Source organism: Anas acuta, chromosome 13, assembly GCF_963932015.1.
Source record: "Anas acuta chromosome 13, bAnaAcu1.1, whole genome shotgun sequence".
In the NCBI taxonomy this organism is placed as follows: Eukaryota; Metazoa; Chordata; class Aves; order Anseriformes; family Anatidae; genus Anas; species Anas acuta.
The window spans coordinates 20120265-20142083 of NC_088991.1; the positions used below are offsets into that span (position 1 = coordinate 20120265).

The following is a 21819-nucleotide window of genomic DNA, read 5'->3' on the forward strand; positions in this document are numbered from 1 at the left end:
GCGGGGCGGGCAAGGGGAGGAGATGAGGGGAAGGGAGGAGACAGAGGCGCCATGGAGGCCCGGCTGCCCTACGACGACTTCCCGGTGGTGTTCCTGCCGCCCTACGAGAGCCCCCCCGCATGGGTGCCGCCGCACGAGGTGGGGGGGACGCGGGGGGACACGGGGATGGAGGCAGCGGGGGGCTGCTGCTGCCTCACCGCCCTCCTCTCATCTCCCCTCTCCTTCTCTCCTCTTCTTCTCCCCCTCACAGCGGCTTTACCACCCCGACTACAACAACGAGCTCACGCAGTTCCTGCCCCGCACCGTCGTCCTCAAGAAGCCGCCCGGGGCGCAGGTAGGATCCCCCCAGGGACCCCCTCATCCTCCTCAAATCCCCCCCTGGAAGCTGAGGGGGGCGAGGAGCTCCCTGCCACAAGCAGGGAGCTGTTGCTGTGTGCTATGGTCGGTGTGTGCCTTGTCTTGCAGCTGGGCTTCAACATCCGTGGAGGGAAGGCCTCGCAGCTGGGCATCTTCATCTCCAAGGTGTGTCCCATGGGTGCTGCGGGGACTGGCACAGGTCCTGTGTGTGTCCCCTGGCCCCTTCCCCTTGTGAACATGCTGCACGGGCACGGTGAAGGGTCCTGGGGCCAGGCAGCCTGTCCCGTGTGGGAAGGGAGCTGTGGTGCTGAGCTGCTGCCTCTGCCCTGCCCTTCGCAGGTGATCCCTGACTCGGACGCGCACAGAGCTGGGCTGCAGGAAGGGGACCAGGTGCTGTCCGTGAACGACGTGGATTTCCAGGACATCGAGCACAGCAAGGTGAGCACGCCTGCACCTCAGCGTGTTCTCGTCGTCCCAGCAGTGCACACCCCAACATCTCTCTGCCTCTCAGCCGACAGCACCACGTAACTGATGCACCGCTCTTTCCTATCCTCAGCCCTCCCTGGTCACTGATCAGCTTTTTCCATTTTCAGGCTGTGGAGATCCTGAAGACAGCCCGTGAAATCACCATGCGAGTGCGTTACTTCCCCTACAGTAAGTGCCTGCCGGCTCTGAGTCTGCTCACCTTGCAGCATTTCTCCCTGGGAAGCAGACCGCCATGCATCCTGGCCAGTCTGCCTGATCTCTGTCTCAAAGGATGTTTAAATATTGTCAAAATGAGAAAAAAATCACCAAATTTTTAACTCTTGGTTGCTGAACACATAACGCCCAGAGGTACTGGGGGGAAGGAGGGAGGAAAGTCAAGGGAAGCCAGACAAGGATTCTTCATAAAATGGAAACTGATCCTTAAATGAAAGCGAAGGAAATTAAGGTGCAAGGGAAGGGAGGACTTCAAAGCAAACTTCTTTTCTACGTGTCCTAAAATAACTTGAAACAATGGCTGGGATGGAAATGTGCTATTTTAAAACCAGCTCATCTTAGCTAACTCCCCCTCACTGTTGACAGTCACCATCGACAAACACTTTTATCCTTCCAGCCTTGCCTTCTCTCTCTCTTGCAGATTACCAGAGACAGAAGGAAAGAACTGTTCACTAGTAGGCAGCTGTCTGCTGGGTCCTCTCCAGAGCGGCTGTCCTGCAAGAAAAACTCTCCACTCCCTTTCCTCAACATCTGAGATGCCGTGTCAAATTTCAGCTGTCACTGGAGGCACAACTTCATGGGCCTCGGCTCTGTTTCCTGCTTGGAGGACACCGCAGAGCCTGTTTAGCTGGAAGATGGATGAGGCTTCAGTCTGTACTCCTTCAGCTGGGTGGTGAAACAGGCTGATGGTGCTGGTGTGGATGTGGGTACCAGCAGACAGCTTGTCCAGCACGATCTGTGCTTCTCTGCTTGTAGGATGTAACTGAAAGGAGTGCTCGGCAGGTTCTGGATCCAGCTTTTGTTGCTAGGATGTAAGGCTGGGTCTGAGCATGCTGGAGCAGAGCATGGCCTTAGTCCTCCAAGAGATCAGCCTGTTCCCTTCTCTGGTGACATGAAATCCTTTCCCTCTCCACTGTCCTACCTCTGCTCTACACTCCTGGGTTTGCTTGGGATACAAATGGGAGTGAAATCCAGGCAAACTTGATGCACATCTCTAGCTGCACTCGTCTCCAAGGCATGCGTGTACCGTGTCACTGCTTAACAACCCCTGTGGGACAGGACCAGGACACTTGGAGCACATTCCTAAACTGCAGTGACACGTAGCCAGCTTCCCTCACGCGTGGTGCTTGTGTTAAGGGTTTTACTTGCTGGACTTGCTTCCTTCTCGTGGCACAGCCCTGTCCCTTCCAGGTGCTCCTGTCAGAACTCCCTGCTACTTGGAGGTAAACTTCTCCCTTTTTCCTCAGCCATCTCCTCTCCTGCTGGGACAATTCCCCCTCCTGCTGCTGAAGTGGTGGGGTGGCAGCTGTCCTGCTGAGAAAGGGGAGGAATCCTGCTGGGCCCTGTGCTGGGAGAACACAGGTGAAAACTTTGGGGTTATCAACTGGGTGCAAATTGGGGTAGTATCACCTTGTAAATGGTACTGGGACAGCCCTCGCTCTGGCCTTCTCCGCGGTGTTTTCCACTTACCTGTAATAACTGACATAATAAAACTAGTACAGCAACCAGGCTCGCCTCATTCCTACTCAGGAGGTCTCGGGAGGATTCATTGCCACCCTCAGCACTGCCCCGAGGAAATGCCCGGCTCGGCTGAGACAAAGGTTGACTCCAGTTGGCCTTGCAGCCTGCAGGAGGAAGCTGTGGGACCTGTGCCAGGTGCAGCTCACTCACCGGGGTGTTTCTGCACCGGCTGCGATGGAAGTCAGCCCGTGATTACTCTGCTGTGGTGTTACAGCACTGGCAGGAGGAGGAAGGGCTGCAACGCGGGGTTTTGTCTGTGGTGGCACCAAAGCGCCTCAGTTGAGGCAGGAGCAGCGACCCTAAAGCACCTCCAGCTCTGCCTTAGCTCAAACAACGGGGGGGATAAAGTTGGGCCAGTGGAATTAGATATGCTAGGGGAAAAAAATATGTAAGAAAAATAAAACCAACAGTTTTTCTGCCAGGGAAAGCAGCAGCCAGGAGCACCCCCAACACCAGCCTGAGAAGGTCAACCGAGAGATCTTCCACGAGCCCCGTCTGTCTCCTGGCTCACACCAGTTTTGCAGCACCCACACGTCTCTCGGGGAGGAGGAAGGTCAGGCCGGCAGCGCTGGGGCCTTGCCTGGGAGAGCTGCAGGCAGCCTGGCCCTGCCCAGCGGCAGCAGCACCCCAGGAACCGCTCGGTGACACCACGACATGGCCCCAACTGGAAGGAGCAGATTCTTTTCCAGGACCATCCAGGGTTTAAGTAGCTTTAATTGACGGAGCAGTGGCAGAGGCCACGAGCAGCCTCGCTCTGTCAATGAGTAACTCCCCAGCCATTAAATCAGCCCGGCAGAGGCACAGCACCCGGCTCCACCTCTTGGAGCAGCAGCGACAGCCCCAGGACAGGCTCTGTCCTAAGGCACAGCAGATTCAACCAGGTGGGTGCAGCCCGAAAGGCCACAAATGTGGGGATTTTTGTGTAAAATCTCCCTGTCCCCCCCCTACACCTCATTGTAACCCACTAGACTGAGCAGCACCACGAGCAGCATCAGTTCTCCGCGCCGCCGTGCTCGCCGCTCTCGTCCTTCGCCTCGGCCAGGCCGCTCTCGTCGATGTCCTCCAGCGAGGCGCCGTGTTGCAGCTCCAGCACTGACAGCGCCAGCTCGGGAAGCTCGTTCTGCTCGGGGTACAGCCAGGGCTTCACGTTCAGGCCGTGCTGCTGCTTCCAGGCAGGGTACTGCACGCAGGCCTTGTGCAGTCTCTTCAACATCTGCTCCGAAACAGGGAAGCACAGGGGGGACAATGGTGGAAGCTGAGAGCTTGGCACTTTTCCCACCCCACAGCCCCGAGCTCCAGCCAGGCACTGGGCACACCCCCTTGGAAATTTGGGAGCTCTCCGCTCACCTGCGGCACCAGGTACTGAGAAACTTTATTCACGACCCACTTGGGCAGCGACCCTGATGGATTTGGGGGGAGGAAAAACAGAAGTTAGCGTGCCAGGAGAGGGCCGTGCTCCTCCCAGCGTCAGCGCCAACACACGCCGGGGGGGCTGGAGCAGGGGAGGGCCACCTTACGTGGCTGCCCCCTGAATTCTGAGCAGGATTGGTGTCAGCACCCCAAGGCCAGGAGCAGCAGTTACCTTTCGGATCCACCTGTGCCAGGTAGGTGAGCCTGCAGCTGCTGGGCCCGGTGGGGCACACCAGGTACCCCATGAGGAGCGCGACCGCCCTGACCAGGTCCTTGCGCGGGGGGTATTTCTGTGTGGGCACAGCAGGCTGTCAGGCGCCCTCCTCCACCCTCCCGGCCCTCTCCCTCTCTGTTTTGGCACTGAATAAACCGAGCAATGAGGCTGGAGGAGCTGCCTTGAGCTGAGGACTCGGCCAGGAATTTGTCCCTACCTGCGAGGGGCTCTGGGGGTCCCGGTTTATCCCGGGTGGGATCTCAGGGCCAGCCCGGCCCCCCCAGCACTCACCGGGTGCTTGACCGAGAAGCTGATGATGGTGTGACAGCCGTCCTCGACCTGCCAGGCCCGCAGTGTCACCACGTCCCTGTTCTTTAAGGGCTTTGGGCATCGCCCTAGACAAGGGGGGGAAGAAAAAGGAAGCTGCTTCCCAGGCCCCAGCAGCGTGCGGGGCCCACAGCCCTGCCCGAGCACCCTCCAGAGCTGGTGTTGTGATCCCAGTGCCCTTCACCAGCCCAATTCTCGTGGCAGTGACCCTGAGCCATGCCCCAAACAGAAGCAGGACAGGCCCCATGAGAGGCTCCAGCACCGGAGGGCCCCACTCACAGGCGTAGTAGCTGACGTTGGCGTTGGCAGCCACCCGGGCAATGTCGTGGCTGGCGATGACGTTGGTGTCCCACTGGCGGCGGTACTCGGCATCGTGCAGCACGTCGTACACCGTCCCCGCCGCCACCTCCGGGATGTCGATGCGGCACTGCGGGGAGCACCCAGAGCTCAGGGGCCGGGCTCTGCCCACCCACCCACCCACCCTCCCTGGTGCCACTGCCACCCGCAGCGCCCACCTTCAGCTGGTGCACGGTGCAGCCCGGTGGCGGCGGCTCCAGGCAGACGGCGAGGCCGCCGCAGTCCCGTTGCCAGCCGCCGTCCTGGCAGCGCCGCTGGAAGGCGCGGAAGGCGTCGGCGTCGGGCACCAGCACCCGCTCCATGCGGGGCACCCGCTCCTTGTGCCGGGACAGAGCTCGGAGCCCCGGCCTCCACCCTCCTCCGGGCTGGCCCCCGCTGCGCCCGCCCCCAGCGGCCGCCCCGAGCTCCGGCTGGCTCGGGAAGCAGGAGAGAGGAGGCGTTGGTGAAATAACTTTATTTAGTGTGATACACGGCTGTGGTCAGACAGTCCATACTCAGAGTAATAGTCACACTTACTTGGCTAACAGCTAGGAGACAGCAGGGCCGGACACACACTCAATATAATACACATCCATAGAGAAGACAGTGGGAAGTGAACTATTTTATTTCACTAGTTACCCCCCCCCGTTACTTACGGTCCCCCCCTCCCTCCCCCCAGGTCCGTGACTCAGAACAATACGAGAGCAGGGGCCGCGCACGCCTGCCCGTGAGAAAGAAGGGGAGAGCAAAACCTGTTCTACGGCAGACAGACACACCGACAAACATCAGCAATTCCCACACGACAGGAGTATGTACAGAGAGGGGGCCGAGCTCCCCGCCGGGGCACCAAGGACCCGGCTGGGACGGTGGGTAAGGAGGGGAGAGGGGGGGACACTCCAGAGTGAAATGGGAAGCCACATCCCAGCTTCCTCCTGCAGCCGGCTCATGTGGAGGGGAAGGGACGCAGCTCCTCCAGCTCCCGGGCCAAGGCTGCCCCTTCCCCTCCATCCCCAGCCCGCAGGTTTCAAAGTGCACACGCTGTGTCAGTGACCGACCAGGCATCGTGCTGGGGGAGTGTCACCAACCCGCCAAACACCGCCAGGGGGTCGTGCCCTGAGCACCCAGTGCCTCCTGCTCCTGCCCACCAGCACCCCCGACACAGGCCGGCTGAGAAAAGGAACAGGGAATGGCTCACAGCCGTCTGGCTGCTTCGTTCTCCTCTCTGTCAACAGACAAACCTCCTGACTTCTGGAGCAGACGGAAGGGGGGGATAAAAAACAAACGCACAAACCCACAATAAAGGTTTCTGAAGAGCTCTACTAACATTGTTGGAAACCAGGGGTAGAGAGCTGGGGGAAGAGCGAGGTATTTCCCAACCCTGGAGGTCCAGAAGCGACACCAAAACGCACTTCAGCAGCGTACATTCCTCTAGCCGTGCCTGGTAACAAGTCCCTGCTACCACTGATCTGTTTTGGCAATGTCACAGCTTACCATGATTCCCAAAGTGACGTGTCTAGTAGCCCCCACCCCCCGTAAGTCTACTACAAAAGCAGAAGCAGCTGTGTGTGATTTCATCAAGCAGCAACCTAGGTACAAAAGCAGAAAAGCTATCACTGGCCTTCACTTTGCTGGGGCTCTCCCAGCGTCCGAGAAGCAACTCCGAGGTTGTGTGACTGTGAACAGGATGGAGAGGAGGAAAGGAACCTGAAAGGCATCCGTGACTCCCGGGGCAGGTGTTGTTCCTGCAGCGATGGACCCCACAGAGCTGCTTCCTTCGCTGTTGGCAGCCAGGAGCCTACAAACCACCCTGAGGATCTCTCCCCACCCGGCCTCGTGCTGCGAAGCCTCTGCACCCGCTTCCTCCCCCACATCTGACAGCCAGCACTCACCAAGCACCAGCAGCCTCCAGATGGGAAGATATTCCCACTGAAGGGAGCGCCCTGTGGGATGGCTCTGCTACGCAAACGGGAGCACCAAGGTCGAAGCTATCAGTCTGGGGGCTGCCGGGGCTCTGTGTCGCAAGGGGCTGAGCGTAGGGCAAAACTCAGAAGTCGTGAGCAAGAGTTAGCCAAGATCATCCACAGAAAGGAGAAACCGAGGAGCTAGCACTGCGTGTGCCCTGCGGGAAGCAAAAGCCTAGAACCGGGTAACCTGTGCTGTCCAGAAAGGCAAGGCCAAGTCAGCCAGACTGGTTTAGAAGGAGCAGCCTTGAAACAGAGGAAGTGGGGATGCAGGACAGACGTGGCTGGAGTGGACAGGGAGCTAGTTAAGATGCAAGGCAGTAAAGGAAGGTGGACAACCCACCCCCAAGCTTGATTCTTGTTTTCCCTAACTCGGTGGCTTTTCCACGGCATTCACAAGATACATCTGAGCAGACAGGCTCGAGGTGGAGGAGGGAGGGAGAGGAAGAGAGAGAGAAAGAGAGAGTGTAAAGGGCACCACAGTGCCAAAGTGCACCAACATAAAAAATAAACCAAAATAAAAGACAGGACACTCATTCTGCACTCAAGGCTCATACCATGCAGTAAGAGGGGCGGCCGGGGCTGCTCCCCACCAGTAAACAGGGAGTTCGCTCGCTTAGTAGGTTGGTTTTCAGCCCACAGGAGGGTTGCCTAGCCAATGAGCAGTGATGTTCTTCCGTGAGACTGGCCGGTCGGGGAACGTGCTGCTACAGAACGGGGCTGTTAGCAGGAGCAGCCGCTCTCCGTGACTGGCTGCTCAGGAGGTTTCTCTAGTTTGATGTCGATCACTGAAGGGGACAGGTTAAGGAAATAACCCATCTCGAGGGAAATAAAATAAAAACTAAGAGCTAGAGAACAGAGAACTCGAGCAGTATCTGAAAATGCTGCCAGCTGCCCTGGAGCTGAGCAGAACACATCCTGCCTGCACAGGGTTAGGCGCAATACCAGGGGACTGGGTATGTCAAACCCATTTAGAGCACAGAGCCCAGCTGGACATGTCTGCAAACACAACAGCCCTGTGCAAAGAAAAGAAAAGAAAATATTATGGTATTTTAAAACTGTGTGAGCTTTACTCCAAGTTTAAGGGAGTGCTCACGCTTCTAATATTTATCTACATTTATGCAGGGGCCACAATTGATGGGCACAGGTAAACACCACACTACATGGTTTCAGCCATGTGTCTGCAAAACCCCAGCAAAAGCCAACCCCACAATGTGCAAAATAAGTCCGTAAGCCCAATCTGACCAAAGGTAACTGCCAAACCCCGTGACAGCAGGAGATCTGCCGATGAGAAAACAAGGATACTGTCTTCTTTGCTCTTCTCTGGTGTGCTGTCCATCCCGGGTAAGGCAGCAGCCACACGGCGGAAAAGCTGAAAAATAGCAATAGGTAAGTGAAAAGCTTGTCAGAAAGAAATGCATGTTAGAACAAAACACTGCTCTACAGCAGATCTGAGAATTGAACAAATATGTTTTTCCACAAGAAACCCAACAGGCTTGGTTAAACCAATTACGTTATGGACTGCCTGCAGAGCAGGTGATTTATGTTTTTCTGTTCCTAACTGAGGTGAACGTGGAGTTCTTTTTCAACAGAAACAGTTCTTCTAGGGGTGCACAGAAGAACTCCCTCCTGCACTCAGTAAGCAAGTCAGAGGCTACAATTTCCCATTTCCATACTCAACTGCTTTTATACACAACAACGTTACAGTGCTGTACCTGGGACTGCTGACAAACCTTTGGTCTGTTGGGAGGTTGCTCAAGAAGCCTGTGGAATAAGTAAGGTTTTACAGCTGACCTTTCAGTTCAGTCCTGCTTTCAGCTGGCTCAAGTGAGCTGCACATAAGCTACTCTGGATATGCTAGATCTGGGAATGACTAGCATATCCCCAGAAAAACAGAAAATGGTTTTGCATAATTTTTCTAGTCAGTGCTTAGAGCTCCTCCTGCTGACATTAACGAAGCAGCAAACAATACAGACACCATGAGGCGGCTGGTGAAAAATGCTGCAAAGATCTTTTATTTAAAGAACCAGAGGAATCATCTGATGGTGATGATTTTTCCTCCCAGTAGCTTGGCAGTGGCTTTTCATCCACATCTCCAAATTGCATTACTTGGAAAATCAAGCCACTGAGGCACGAACAAGCTGCTGCCATCAGTACCTGCCCTTAACAATCTTAGCCACAGAAATTCTCACTGCAAACACCCACTAAGCAAATAAAGCAACAGTAAATTAGAACCAAAGATTAAAGTGGATTATATCCAGAACAGCTCAAAGAAACAAAACCAAAGTCTCCTAATCCCACTGTCAGGTTCTCCCAGCCAGCTGGTGTGCAGCAAAGTAGGAAGTGCGTATCCCAGCCAGGAGCTTCCTGACACCAACCATGCTCATGCTTTCTGACGATACCCAGGCCTCACAGCTGCCTTATCCTTCAAGTTCTCTCATGCTTCAGAGCAATTTCTGAACTAGGGGTGAATGGTCTCGAGTTTACAGCAAGAAGCATTGTGCACAAATCAAAAGACAAGAAATTTTCTTTAAACACATAAAAAATGTGGGCTTACTATTATTTTTTTAATGTAAGGGTAGTTGAAGACTGCAGCAGGTTGCCTGGAGAGATGGAGTCACCATCCTTTGAGATATTCCAGACCCAAGTGGAGGCAGTTCTGGGCAGCCTGCTCTAGCTGACTCCACTAGGAGCATGAGGGCTGGCCTAGATGATCTCCAGAGACCCCTTCCAACCTCAATCCTTCTATGGTTTCTCTCTGCAGCTTGCCAACAGAGCCAGGAACCTCCACTCTAGTGCATCAGCACATGCTATTACCCTGCCTGATGTCAACAGCAATTTTAGACAACAGTGCATTAACGGTTAACAAAAGCAAAGGAAACACAGAATTGTGTTTGACAGGCGGCACTAAGCAGTGACATTCCTATTGCTCAGCACATGCTGTTTTTAGAGTCTCCTTCCTTTCAAGGCGAGTTAAGCTTCCTTTGCTTTAACAGGGGATTGTTGAGACAACAGGAAGGAAGCTTCCACTAGGAAAAGCAGCAGCACTGACCGCTGGGCAAGAAGCGTTTCGGGGCCTGGCAATAAAGAATACAGGCATCTGGGGGAATACGAGCCCTAAGCAGCATTAATCCTCCCACAGAGCAGACAGCAAAGCACACATTTCCTGTCTATAAAGCAGAACATTGCTCTACCTGTTTCACATTGTATCCAGTCTTTGCACTGGTCTCGATAAACATCACATTCAGCTCTTTGGCTCTCTGTTCACCTTCTTCCGTAGTGATTTGCCTGGATAAAGGTGCAAAAAAGCAGAAAGACAAAAAGGAAAATCAGACAGGAAGAATTAGAGATATGTGACTGAAATGCTGTCAGTGGAGGGCCTCTTCACCACCCCTTACAACAGAGCACAGCCCACAGATGGGACCTCTGAGTCTTTAGGACCCCTGGGTTCTCCAGCTAAGACAGAAACAACCTCAGGAAAGTTACTCAGGGAACACCTGGACTCAGGACCGTTAATAAAGGACGTTCGGCACAGGATGAAGTTTGTGTGGCACACCCGAGTCTCATTCACAGCATCCTCAAGGGAAAGAAGAATCCCCAGCAGCTGCACCTGCTGCAGAATGCAGTTTCCCAAAAGTCACCAGAAGGGAACTCTACGAGATTACAGAACGACATCAGAAAGGCTCCAGCAGCAAGTGCAATGGCAAGTGCTGTGCTGCTGCGTGTGAGCCGGCGCCTGGAAATGCTCTGACCAACACCCTGTACATACCTGGTGGACATTACATCCTGCTTTAGCACTGGTTTCAATACACATCATAGTCAGTTCTTGGGCTTTGCTCTCACCCTCCTCTACAGAAACCTGTCTACAGCAACGAGAACAAATCACAGAAAAGAAAAACCAAACCGAACCAAAAAACGACAGTTCAAAAATGGTAAGAAACAAAAACTGCAGGGAAAAAACAAAAACCAAACAGCTACCAACTGAAGCAATGTTAGTAGGAGAGAAAAACTGAACATGCTGCACCAAATGAAAACAGCCCTATTCTGAGTTCAGCTTTCTGGCACCAGAACTTAACTTGCATCATCACTTGGTTGTTACCATAGGGTGAATGGTTTCCAATATGCTCTTTTTTGTTTTTCCCCAAAGATGTGCTGAGGCTCAAGCTGATCCTGTGGCTTTGTCCAGCTTTAAGAGGCCCAGCATTTCAGCCTGCCACAGATCTAACTTTCTCTCTGGTCAAGGCAAAGTGGTTTCTTTTAACAATAGCTGAATATACGCCCTAATTCCACACTCATGCCTAGACCAGGACGACTGACACTTACATCAAACTCCTAAAATAGGAATTTTTAGTGCTACACAAAGCCCAGCTGTTACTATTTTTCACACACGTTTCTGGCATTTTTATCTGTATGGCAGTGCTGGGCCAGCTGTCCTGTGCACACACGCTACCTCTGAACCACCTGGAAATACATCAAGGCAGAAATTACCCCACTGGCTTTTCCAGTTCCAAAAGAAAATGGGGAGTGATGTAAAGCAGCGTCATGGCTTAACCCAGCCGGCAGCTAAACACCACACAGCCGTGCGCTCACCCTCTCTGGGGTGGGGGAGAGAAATGGGAAAGTAAAGCCCGTGAGGTGAGATAAAGACAGTTTGTTAAGACAGGAAAATAATAATAACAGCAATGATGATAATAGTACTACTACTAATTTGTGTACAAACAAGTGCACCTTGTGCACCTGGCCAACAAACAGAGCTGTCTCAAGGACAACATCCCAGATTTTGTTCAGTTGCTTTTGTGAGCTGACTTAAGAGCCCAGACTGCTCTGAGTTCTTGCTGCCTGGGTCTCCTAATCCAAATTGGCTCCATATATTTCTCGTATTTCTGATGCTCTGAGGCACCATGCTTCCCCCAACATTTCTGGCAGGCAAGGCACAGGTCACTTAGAACAACCTCCACTGGAACTGGGAAAAGCAAAATACACATCAAGGCTGAGGTGGTCTGTGTGGTGCACACAGGACAGGTTTCACCACGTGTCATCAGCGCAGAGCCTACACTGCACTCAGCAAAAGCTTACTGTTATCTTTTTCCCCACTGACTCGAACCACCTGTCAGTTTTAGTACCGTCTGTGCTCTTCCTGCTCGGCTTTGCAAACTAAAAACAGACAGCATGACTTGCGCAGAGACAAAGGGCAAAAAGCATCTCCCAACACCATTTTGTGCAGCCAGGGATGCTGCCTGTGGTCTCACACAGGCATTTGCAAAACACCAAACACCCAAAGAAAAAAAACAAATCACAATACATTCGGAAGCAGTATTTACACATCAGGAGTGAGCGAAGCGAGGTTTAGAATTAGAAATGTGACAGCATCCAAAATGAAACAACCAGACTCCTGTTAGGCCCATCATGCCAAAGAGAGCGAACAAGCAGGCAACTGAGATATTAGGGCAGGGTTTTTTTGAAGAGAACAGCTTTTTAAGGTGTTATCTTTTGAACAGAAGTGTCTCATGACCGGGCAAAGAATAAAGTTTTGATTTTAAGAGAACTATGAGATCCGTGTATTTCCCAGCTGTGCTTTCTGACATGTTCTCTTTTGCACCAGGTAAAAATTCCTCATCACTTCAACGCTTCGTATATCCCCTGATACACAAACCACACCTTTAGGAACAGCTGGTGTGTGTGAAACCCTTTAAAGTATTGGGACTGCGAGCAGTTGTGTGGCTTACACCGACTTCCCTTTGCCAACTACCCGTGAAGTTGGCCACTGAAATGAGAAATCTTCCTTATCTACAGTATTACTTATAGCTGCATAAAGAAGGAAAATCTCTGAAAACATTAATCAAGTTTTGTTAATTCAGCAATCAAGAAATGATTCTGAAATAGAAAAGCCGAAGTGCAGACCTGTAGCCCTCTAAGAATCTATTCCATTGGCTCTGTGAGCTGAAGCAGCACTCCAGGATTGGTTTTAAAAGCAGAATGCTTTACAACATGTCCTAAAACATGGAATCCATGTGATTTTAAGAGTCTAATTAACTTTATGTCTCTCGGGAAAGTCTGCTTTTGCTAATCTAGTTTCCTCTCACACCTCCAACATCACAGTTGGTGTCACATTACGGCACACAATTTATGTTCAGAGATCAACCTTTTAGACTGATAATGGGAATATTTCATGCTGCATCTTGTAACATGAAGAAACTTCCCTACGATCTTACAGCTGCGCACACAGGAAGGGTCACATTCACGCGACCAAGGAAAAAAAGGTAGATTCCCTTGCTTTGGCAAGGCATCTTTTTGATCTGAGATAAGTTTTATCTCCGCATGCAAAGAAAAAGCAGCTGGTCAGCTCCTTGCTTTTCCTGGGGAGGGCAGTGAGGCCGCCAGCTCCCCTCCATTACCTCTTGTCGGCCAGGTCAGTTTTGTTCCCCACCAACATGATGATGACATCGCTGCCCCTCTCTGTCCGAACGTCATCGATCCACTTGGAGGTCTGCTGGAAAGAGTTCAAGTCTGCAGGGAGGAAACAGAGGGGAAAGCTAAGGACAAAGCCTGTTTTAAGCGAGGGAGAACACTTATGAAACTAACTACACCTGCATGCAGGTGCTCTCGAGGTGTCCCCGCACCACATATAAACTACCCACAAATCGTTTTCCGCCTGGGCAGAAAACCAAATCAACTTTTTGCAGAACTTGTGGAGGTCACATACTCCTGCTCACATGCGGTACTTCAAATAAGGAGACAGCGAAGCAGCACTCACTTGTAATGTCATACACTACCACAGCAATAGTGGAGTCGCGGATGTAGCTGGGAATGAGACTGCGGAACCGCTCCTGGCCTGCTGTGTCCCAAAGCTGCAGCCGAACCTGCTGGTACCAGGCCAGGGAGAGCAGAGAGAGAGCGCAGGAGAGAAAAGAAAGGAGGAAACTGTCCTTTAGAGAAAAGGCCATTTCTACAGTTAACTGCATGCAGCTCAGGCTCAGCAGCTGAGACTGACCTTGCAACCCAACTCCGAATACGCAAACAGCACACAACTTGGCTCTTCTGCTTTTGTTTGTAGGCAACGTGCTTTCGTCACCTCCTTTGCCTGCCTAGAGGTTCTCCCACTCCCTCAGCCGTGGCACTGAAGAGCTGAAGGCTGTGACTTGCACCTCCAGCCGCTGCTGCCAGTGGTAGCAGGCACACAACACGGAGCTGATCTTCCCAGGCTACCCAGGATTATTTACGGGGTACATATGGGGTCTCCACGGAACTCCCAGCCTCCCATGACATCAAATCTGACACTGAAGCTTTTGGGGCAGTTCTTGCATGGCAGACACGCAGCTCCCCCAGCCCTGACACCAAGCAGCACAACAGCACCCACTCTCACAGCACCGAGTGCCCAGAAGATGGTGGTGTCCGTGGCAGTGCCATTTCCATGCAGGGTTAAGGCAATCGCTACCTTCAGGTCCAGCAGAAGCAGTGCTACAGTGCAGGCAGCACACAGGACACGGGGCTCTCCCTTCCTGACAAGGTTAAGAATCAAGTACCAAATGCTCTGACAGTTTCACCTCCAGAGCCACAGCTACGCCCAGACTGAGCTGCTGTACGCTAGCACTGATGCCTGGTTATTTCTCCTCTTTCACCCTTTTCATCTTCTAATCTCTGGGAGCATCCGGTGCACATACGGGACAGCAATAACCATCACTGCGTCCACGTGGTGCTGCGACCTGCCTACTTGAAGCACCAGCAGCCAAAAAACGCCCAACTTGCCCACTGAATGCCCAACAAAAGCTTTCAACAGTTGGCAGCGATGCCATTTCCTCCCGAGCTGTTACCCCATGGAGCTGGCTGCGCGAGCAGCGCACACTGCCAGAGGCAAAACATTACAGGAGCAAAGTCAGGGCTCTTCCCTACCCCTGGAAACTCAGGGTGCTGAACTGCAAGCACTGCGACAGTTTTAGAGCAGTGCTGGCAGAACGGATTGATGCTAACGCCTGCTTCAGGCTCTTGCCTTCAGATTTCGCAATTAGGATCCCTGTGGAGACCCCAGGACATCACTGCTGCACCAGAAAGTTTACCCTGGTGGTGATTTAAATGCTCCAACCCTCAGTCTCACAATCAAGAAGGCAGCTAGAGGAAGTACTGGTGAGGAACTGGCCCTGGCAATCCTCTTGTGGTGAAGGACAAATTACGTGAGGGAAGTTCTCCAGCCAGCGTGCAGGTACCACGCGGGCTCCCCTGAAGGGAACCAAGGAATTACCTGCAATATTCCTGGGGTCTGTCATTTCTAGAAGTTTGCATGTGCCCATTTTGGAGGAAAACCCATAAATAACCCTCTCACACATGACAGTGTGCACGAACACACTGCTGGTCTGGAAGGAGGAGAGTCCCCAGCCAAGCATTAATAGAGTCTCCCTAAGGAACGAGGTCGCTGCGTGGCTGAGCTGCCCCAGCTGCAGCGTGGGGCTTCCACCACAGGCCACTTCCACTTCAGGATGCCCAGAGATTAACAACAACTAAACAATTTCTCTTTTTTTTTTTTTTTTCCCAGCCCACCAGACGCTAGCCAGCGGTTTCTCTCTAGTTAGAGCATTTTGGCAGGTATCTGAGTATGCCACGTAGGACTGTCCCTGTTGTGCCCTACCATGACCAGCGCTGAGTTAGAGGGCTTTTGAGGTTCCAAAATACAGTTACGTTAAACAAAATGCACATGCACAGCTCTTCAGAGTGGAAGGAAACTGTTTTCCTAATCCCGCCGGCCACCATTATCATGCCCTCGAAGCACGAGCCTGGTCCCTCGCTGACACAAGCAAACTAAAAGCCTCTTAGTGGCTGAGATCGGAACAAAAAGCAGTAACAAGAAAAAATGAAATTATCTGAAAAGATCAGACCATTACTGAGGCACAATGAGATCAGCTATCACTTCATTATTTTTGACATGTCTGGAAGCCATTAAGAACAGCCTAGACTGTGGCAAAATTTTCCCACCTGCCTGGATAAATAGCATCCTATAGCTGCCACCACAGTGGGGAGGAAAAGCTGCCGACCTCAGCAGTCTCCTGCTCTGTCTCACCCAGATCCCTTCCCAGCATATAAATCATCCCGTGCACATCCAAAAAGATCAGTTTTACATTATTTTGCACCGTGCCACAAATCCTCCTTGAGTCAGGCACTTAAGCTCTAGGACTGGAGCAGCAACCATGTCATTATTTCGTGCAATGATTAATCTCACACAGCTTGTTATTAAGCATTTCTGTTGACCGAAGTGAAACAACCCCCCTGATCCATGAGGACTTGCTATAACCTCGATTTGGGGCAGAATGGAGATGGGCCAGAGGTTTGTGGGGTTTTTATTTTTTTAAATCTTCAGTTTTTTCTTTACTTTGTTCACTGGTATGAATCCAGTCTAGCTATGTGTGCTGATACTGGAGCTTAATTGAAAAAGACAGATCAAGTGGAGCCCAAAACCAAGTTATAACGAAATAATTATATTCATATCTACTATTTAAATACTGCTGCCAAGAGTTACAGACAATTCCCCTTTAAGGTTGTTTATTCTTTAGAAATGATGGTGGCTGTGTCTCTCTCAAAAGCCCTCTGGTGACTCGGATGAACTGCCAGCTCTATTCTTCAATGAAATGGGAGCCTGGAACCCTCACAAGGCACAGCACAGCTTCCATTTCAATGGATGTTGCAATTTGCTGCTTTGCCCAATCTGACAGGATTTCATTTGTTTGCCATCTGAGGTCCCTCGTACTACCTCTCTAGTTACCCAGAGCAGAGAGGACTTGGGAGGTTTAAAACTGAACAGAAAAAGTAAAAAGCTTTCCAAATTCTACTAATCTGATTGTTAAAGACACGCAGTCATAACCCCTGCTCACCCACCTGCTGCTCCTCTGCCTCCCACAGCCTGAGCTTTGACCAGAGCAGAGTTAAACGATTCCCTAGGTTGGGGTTGAGATGCAGTTAGCAGTGCCTGTGGGGGAGGATGCTCACGTACCTACAGTGCTGGGGCCTGCCTTAACTCCCTTCACACACCATCAGCACTTCCAACGCATACAAGGCACCCGTGAAAAGCAAGGCCCCTGCAGCCACTCGGGCTCAATACCTACTTGTAACGTCAAAGACAATGACAGCCACAGCAGAGTCACGGATGTAGCTGGGAATGAGGCTGCGGAACCTCTCCTGGCCGGCTGTGTCCCACAGCTGCAGCCTGATCTGGGAAATGGAAAAGTGCAGGGGGAGAGGGAAAGGAAGGAGCAGGAAAATGGAAAACAAAACCGAAACTCAAGTGAAATGAAAAGAAAAAGAAAAAAAAAAAAACTGCAAGGCAAAAACAACGCAACAAAAGGAAAGTTAAAATGGAACAGAAGCGTGAAGAGAGCCACCGAAACCTCCAACTGCGCTCTCGCGGTCAGCTCAGCCTAACACCTCAGAGAAATCTCCCCCTCCACGAGCCCGGTAATAACTCGCAGGCATGAACACATTCTTCCACTTCATCAGAAACCCAGGATATCCTGAAAACACCTCCCAGAGGTGTGGGCACTCCTAGTTGTCAGGAGCGCATCACCCAGCCGCCAATTTGATTACTCTGCTGGAAAGCTCGATGTGAAGTGCTCAAACATGGCAGCGGGTACGAGCCAGGACAGCAACCACCCTCTGGACTGGCTCATCTCCTGCTGAAACCCAGTCTGGGAATAAACTGGGAGGAGAAGCTCTCTGCTTCCAAGCATGATGTAGCTGTAATGTGGAGCCGCCAGCCTGACAGTCAGGAGCAGGGATGGGGCTCCTCACGGCCCCGGTTCACTCAGCACCACAGCTCCCTGGGCACTAATTACACACCAGAAACACCACACCATGGTCACGCTCTGGGGAAAGCTACTCAGAGAGAGTTCTGGGTGTTAAAGACACACAGAACCCGGCTCACATCTCTTTGTTCCTTCTGCTGGCCAGTGCACGCTGCCCAGGCCATCCTGAGAGCTGGGGGATCAGCACAGGTGGAATTTCGGGATGTATCATTGAGTGTAAAGGCTTATCGAGTATGTCGAAGCATCTGCTGCAGTTAGAGGCTTCGCCTTCTTCATCTCATTTGCACTACTGCAAAATCCAACACAAGCCCCAGCTGAGAAACTCTTTCAATTCCTGAATTTTCCTGGCTCTGTGTGCTGGTTTTCCTCCCTCCCCTTACCCCCGTTCAGCAGCTCTGTTACTCTGTCGGGCTTTACGGGCTCTGCAGGCCCCCTGTACCTGCACTCCCAACATCTTCTCCCCCTGCTAACAACACTGAAGAACGCTGTCCAAGTAGTTTCTCTCAAACAAAGGCTGAACAAGGTCTCTTCTAGCAGCAGATCACTGGTAAGGTGTGGCAGAAGCACTCTCGAATCTCACTACACACAGGGATGAGACTTCTTCAGAAGCAACAGACCCCAAGCGATGGAGGACATCCACCGCACCACCCGCCCTTCCCTCCTCCCAGCAGCTTCCTTCTTCTCAGCCAGATATAAAATTAGCAAAAGGAAAAGATCCAGCAAAACTTGAGCTAGCAAAAAGACAAATACTGCAGGACAGGAGAGGGATGTGAGGGGTCTCTTTATGCAAGCTAAATGCAGAATTGCTTTATTAACAGGAAGGCAAAACTGCGTTACAAACGGAGCCTTTCTACCAGGGGGAACTGTGCCACCGCTGCTTATCCTGAGCGACTTCAGGACTCGGAGCCGCCCGGGGCGTGCCCATGCCCATTTCCACCAACAACCCCAGAGGCAGAGCTGCAAATTCTGGGAGCAAACCACGCCTTGGGCAGGCACGTGCAGCAGACAGCTGGCTCCCCGGGGAGAGGGACACGAGGAGCTCGCCTCCGTTTTGCATGAAGGAATTTGACTTCATTCTGGAGTTTTTACCAGAAATGGGAGACTGGGTCAGTCTCAGCCAAGGCTGCTGGGGGATTTCAGCAGCGCTGCAGGAGCGGGCAGGCAGAGCCGCACGCCCAGCAGCTGTGGTTGCCGTGCTATCACCCGGCCGCCTCACTCACCGTGCGATCCTCGAGATACATCGTTTTGGACAGGAAATCAATCCCGATGGTTGCCTGAAAAGAAGAAAAGCATCAGCAACTGCAACTCGCCTCCCAGCATCTGCACATCAGATCTTTCCATACAATCTCTAAAAAACGCTCCCCAGCTTGTAATTAAGCTGCTGAAGTCGTTTGCGTTCCATAGAGGTGATACAAACAAAGCCATCGAGGCATCTCCACCATCTTCATCTCCTGTTATCCTCCCAACACCTCCGAACCACACCAGAGCCTAATTTTGCCTCTCAGACACTCAGGCATCTTAACTCAGATCCTATCTCTCCCGTCATCTCCCTCTGGCTCACAGCAACCCAGCCTGCTAAGACTTCTCTGATTAGAAATACCCAGAAGCTGGAACAAGTTACATAAATTGTGAGCAATGTGCTGAGACCTAAAAAGTAACAGTGATTCAGGGCTTTCCGATGGAGAGCACGCCTCCTTCGCAGCGACAATCAGAAGCTTCGTTTCCCAGGCAGTTCTTCCTGCCAGCCTCCTTCCATTCATGTTTCCATCGCTGTACAGCAATTCCCGTGCAGAAACATTTACAGAAACTTACTGAGAATTAAACGTTCCCAGGCATTTAAACCAAGCAGGCGTCCCAGCCCACCCCCACCCCAGGAAAAGGCTTACTGAGGTGACGGATTTCAGTATTTTCGGCCATCCCCAGACTCAAACACTGCCCTGATGTGTCCTGGAAGGACTCCACTAGAACACGAACCACCTGACAGCACAACAGACCTCAACCACCAATTTCTGTCCTTAGCACCCATCTCTAGGTGCCCTGTTCTCTGCAGCCCAGACACAGTTTACAACAACTATGGTGACGAGATGAACCCACTGCAGCGCCCTACAATAGTCAGGAATAAAAGAACCACGCAGAAAGCACAAGATCCAGCTTCAGTAAGTGCCTTGTCCTCCAGAAAACCACCTTCTCTTTTCACAGCCAGCTTAAAATTACTCCAATCTGAGCCAGAGACTCCTCCTGGCCTGCACTAAAAGAAAACACCGGTCTCGTCTTCCTTAAAGGTATTTGCTACTCCCTTAAATACCACTAAGTGCTTTTGATGCAACTCGCTCTTCCCCAAATCTTCAGGCCTCCTACACATCCTCAGCTTTTCAGCCTGAAGCCTCTCCATCCCTACCCTACTCTCTCCCTGCCAAAATTCCCCTGGCTTTTTCTATCTATAGCCTTTTAGTTGAAAAAAAAAAAAAAAAAAAAAAAAGAGAGAGAGAATACACCGTGCTGACATCTTGTGGATCCAGCTCTGCGCTCTGGACTCAACTATTCCTGTTGAAATGGAAAAGTCTATAACGATGAAAGAGACCAAAAACCACCGTAAGCACATTTTTCTCTTATTGTCTCTCCATTTCCTGATGCTTCACATCCATCTTCAGTCATCCTCCCCATTGTCTTCTCTGTTCACTGACCCCACAAATCACCGTTTCTCCCTGTTTTCCTCAAGTTTCTCCAACAGGATTTAAACCTCGCTGCTCTTTTGCACACCACACTCCCTGGTAATATACAAGATCCTTGGGCTGAACCACGAGGTCTCATCTACATTTCAAGGCACATTACCACCTCAGAAACGACACCGAGCTGACATCTCCTGCAGAGCTGCGTTTGCCCTAACGGCTCCCCCAGGAGCTCGCCGAGGAGCGGAGAGGAGAGGCACTCATGCAGAAGTGGCTGCACCACGTACCTGGTAAGTATTGTCGAAACTGTCATACATAAACCTGGTGATCAGAGAGGTCTTCCCCACTACAAAAGAAGAGGGAAAAATTACTTCCAAGCAGCAGAGGGAAAAATAACTGCTGCTGGGGCAGGTGACGTGCCGGGAGCACCGGTCACCAGAACCACGCTGCCAGAGGAAGGCCGTTCCCCAGGCACTGGCTCCTGACATTTTGTGAATAATTTCCCAGCCGGTGATTTTGCAAAAGAGCACTAGGCCAAAGGAATCCATGAAAGTGAAAAATGAATGATGATGAAAACTCAGTGCTCAGCTGAGGTGCTCTGCGATGCATGTGACAGTTCTCTGCTTGCTCTGAGCCAGCAGCAAACCTGCTTTGTTATTCACATTTTCCCACTTATGTAATCAGCAAGCCCAGGGGTTCTGGAGGCAAACAGCAGAACCCAGCACGGGGATGCAACGTGGGCACTCTCCAGCTGCCTCTGGCTCCACAGAAGGGCAACGTTTACGACTTGGATTTCAGACGTTACAAACTTTATTCGGAACGAGGTTTTTGATACACAGTAAACTTTGACAGCTCGCTTAAAAAGTGTAAATTTACGTATTCAAATACCGCCTAGAGGCAAGGGGCAGAAGGGAGAGGAGCGGGAACCAAAGACCAGACCTCGGGTTCTCTCCCAGGGAGGGGGGAGGAGGCCACGGGAAATACAAAGGGCGCGGGGAGAGGAGAAAAAGGGAAAGGGAATAAATCGCCGGTTGACGGGAGGCTGTCACGGTCGCGCCTCGCTACGGCTGCCAGGGCCCGGACAGCTCCTGGAAACCCCCCGGGGACCTGCAGCCGGCCGGGAACCGGGGGGCGACGGCAGCGGGGCGGGATCGGAACGAGGCCACCCGGAGCCGCGGCCCGCCCGTGGGCCGAGCCAGGCGGCGGGGGATGCACGACGGGGCCTCCCCGCCCGGTAACGGCCCGGTAACGGCCCCCCGAGGCCTTGCCCCTCCCGCCGCCTCGCTCACCGCTCTGCTCGCCCAGGAAGACGAGCTTGAATTTCCGCAGCGGGTTCCCGAAGTCGCCGCCGCTGCCGGGGCCGGACATGGCGGCGGGGCTGGGGCTGGGGCTGGGGCTGGGGCTGGGCCTGGGCCGGGAGCGAGGAGGAGCCGGAGCCGCAGCCGCCGCCGAGCGCTCGCCGCCACCGCCGCCCCGCCCGCGTCACTTCCGCCGCCGACGCGCTGACGTCACGACGCCGGGCGAGGGGGGGGGCGGGCACG

The 21819-nt window shown here is 52.5% G+C and overlaps 3 protein-coding genes across 8 annotated transcripts; 1 reads left to right on the forward strand and 2 right to left on the reverse strand.

Moving 5' to 3' along the window:
* Window positions 1–12: 12 nt before the first annotated feature.
* PDZD11 (PDZ domain containing 11) lies at window positions 13–2564 on the forward strand. Its single transcript, XM_068697490.1, has 6 exons — window positions 13–138; window positions 251–334; window positions 466–522; window positions 697–795; window positions 951–1011; window positions 1478–2564. Exons 1-6 carry the CDS (start codon window positions 52–54, stop codon window positions 1510–1512), a joined length of 423 nt encoding a protein of 140 aa, XP_068553591.1. The 5' UTR covers window positions 13–51; the 3' UTR covers window positions 1513–2564.
* Window positions 2565–3273: 709 nt separating this feature from the next.
* LOC137863894 (START domain-containing protein 10-like) lies at window positions 3274–5269 on the reverse strand. Its single transcript, XM_068697483.1, is given in 6 exon segments — window positions 3274–3790; window positions 3925–3993; window positions 3996–4277; window positions 4493–4596; window positions 4808–4955; window positions 5044–5269. Coding segments are annotated over 6 exon segments (969 nt in total). The 5' UTR covers window positions 5188–5269; the 3' UTR covers window positions 3274–3568.
* A 55-nt stretch (window positions 5270–5324) lies between these two features.
* Window positions 5325–21793, reverse strand: RAB41 (RAB41, member RAS oncogene family). 6 transcript variants are annotated; one of them, XM_068697488.1, is made up of 9 exons: window positions 21568–21719; window positions 20566–20624; window positions 18830–18883; window positions 16914–17019; window positions 13580–13688; window positions 13221–13332; window positions 10020–10113; window positions 8131–8197; window positions 5325–7613 (listed from the first exon to the last, which is right to left on the reverse strand). In XM_068697488.1, exons 2-9 carry the CDS (start codon window positions 20589–20591, stop codon window positions 7549–7551), a joined length of 633 nt encoding a protein of 210 aa, XP_068553589.1. In that variant the 5' UTR covers window positions 20592–20624; window positions 21568–21719; the 3' UTR covers window positions 5325–7548. The 6 variants fall into 6 exon arrangements, 5 of the variants coding, with proteins under 5 accessions (XP_068553589.1, XP_068553585.1, XP_068553587.1 ...); XM_068697484.1 differs by lacking the exon at window positions 16914–17019 and having other exon boundaries at window positions 21568–21785; XM_068697486.1 differs by lacking the exon at window positions 13580–13688 and having other exon boundaries at window positions 21568–21785.
* Window positions 21794–21819: the final 26 nt, after the last annotated feature.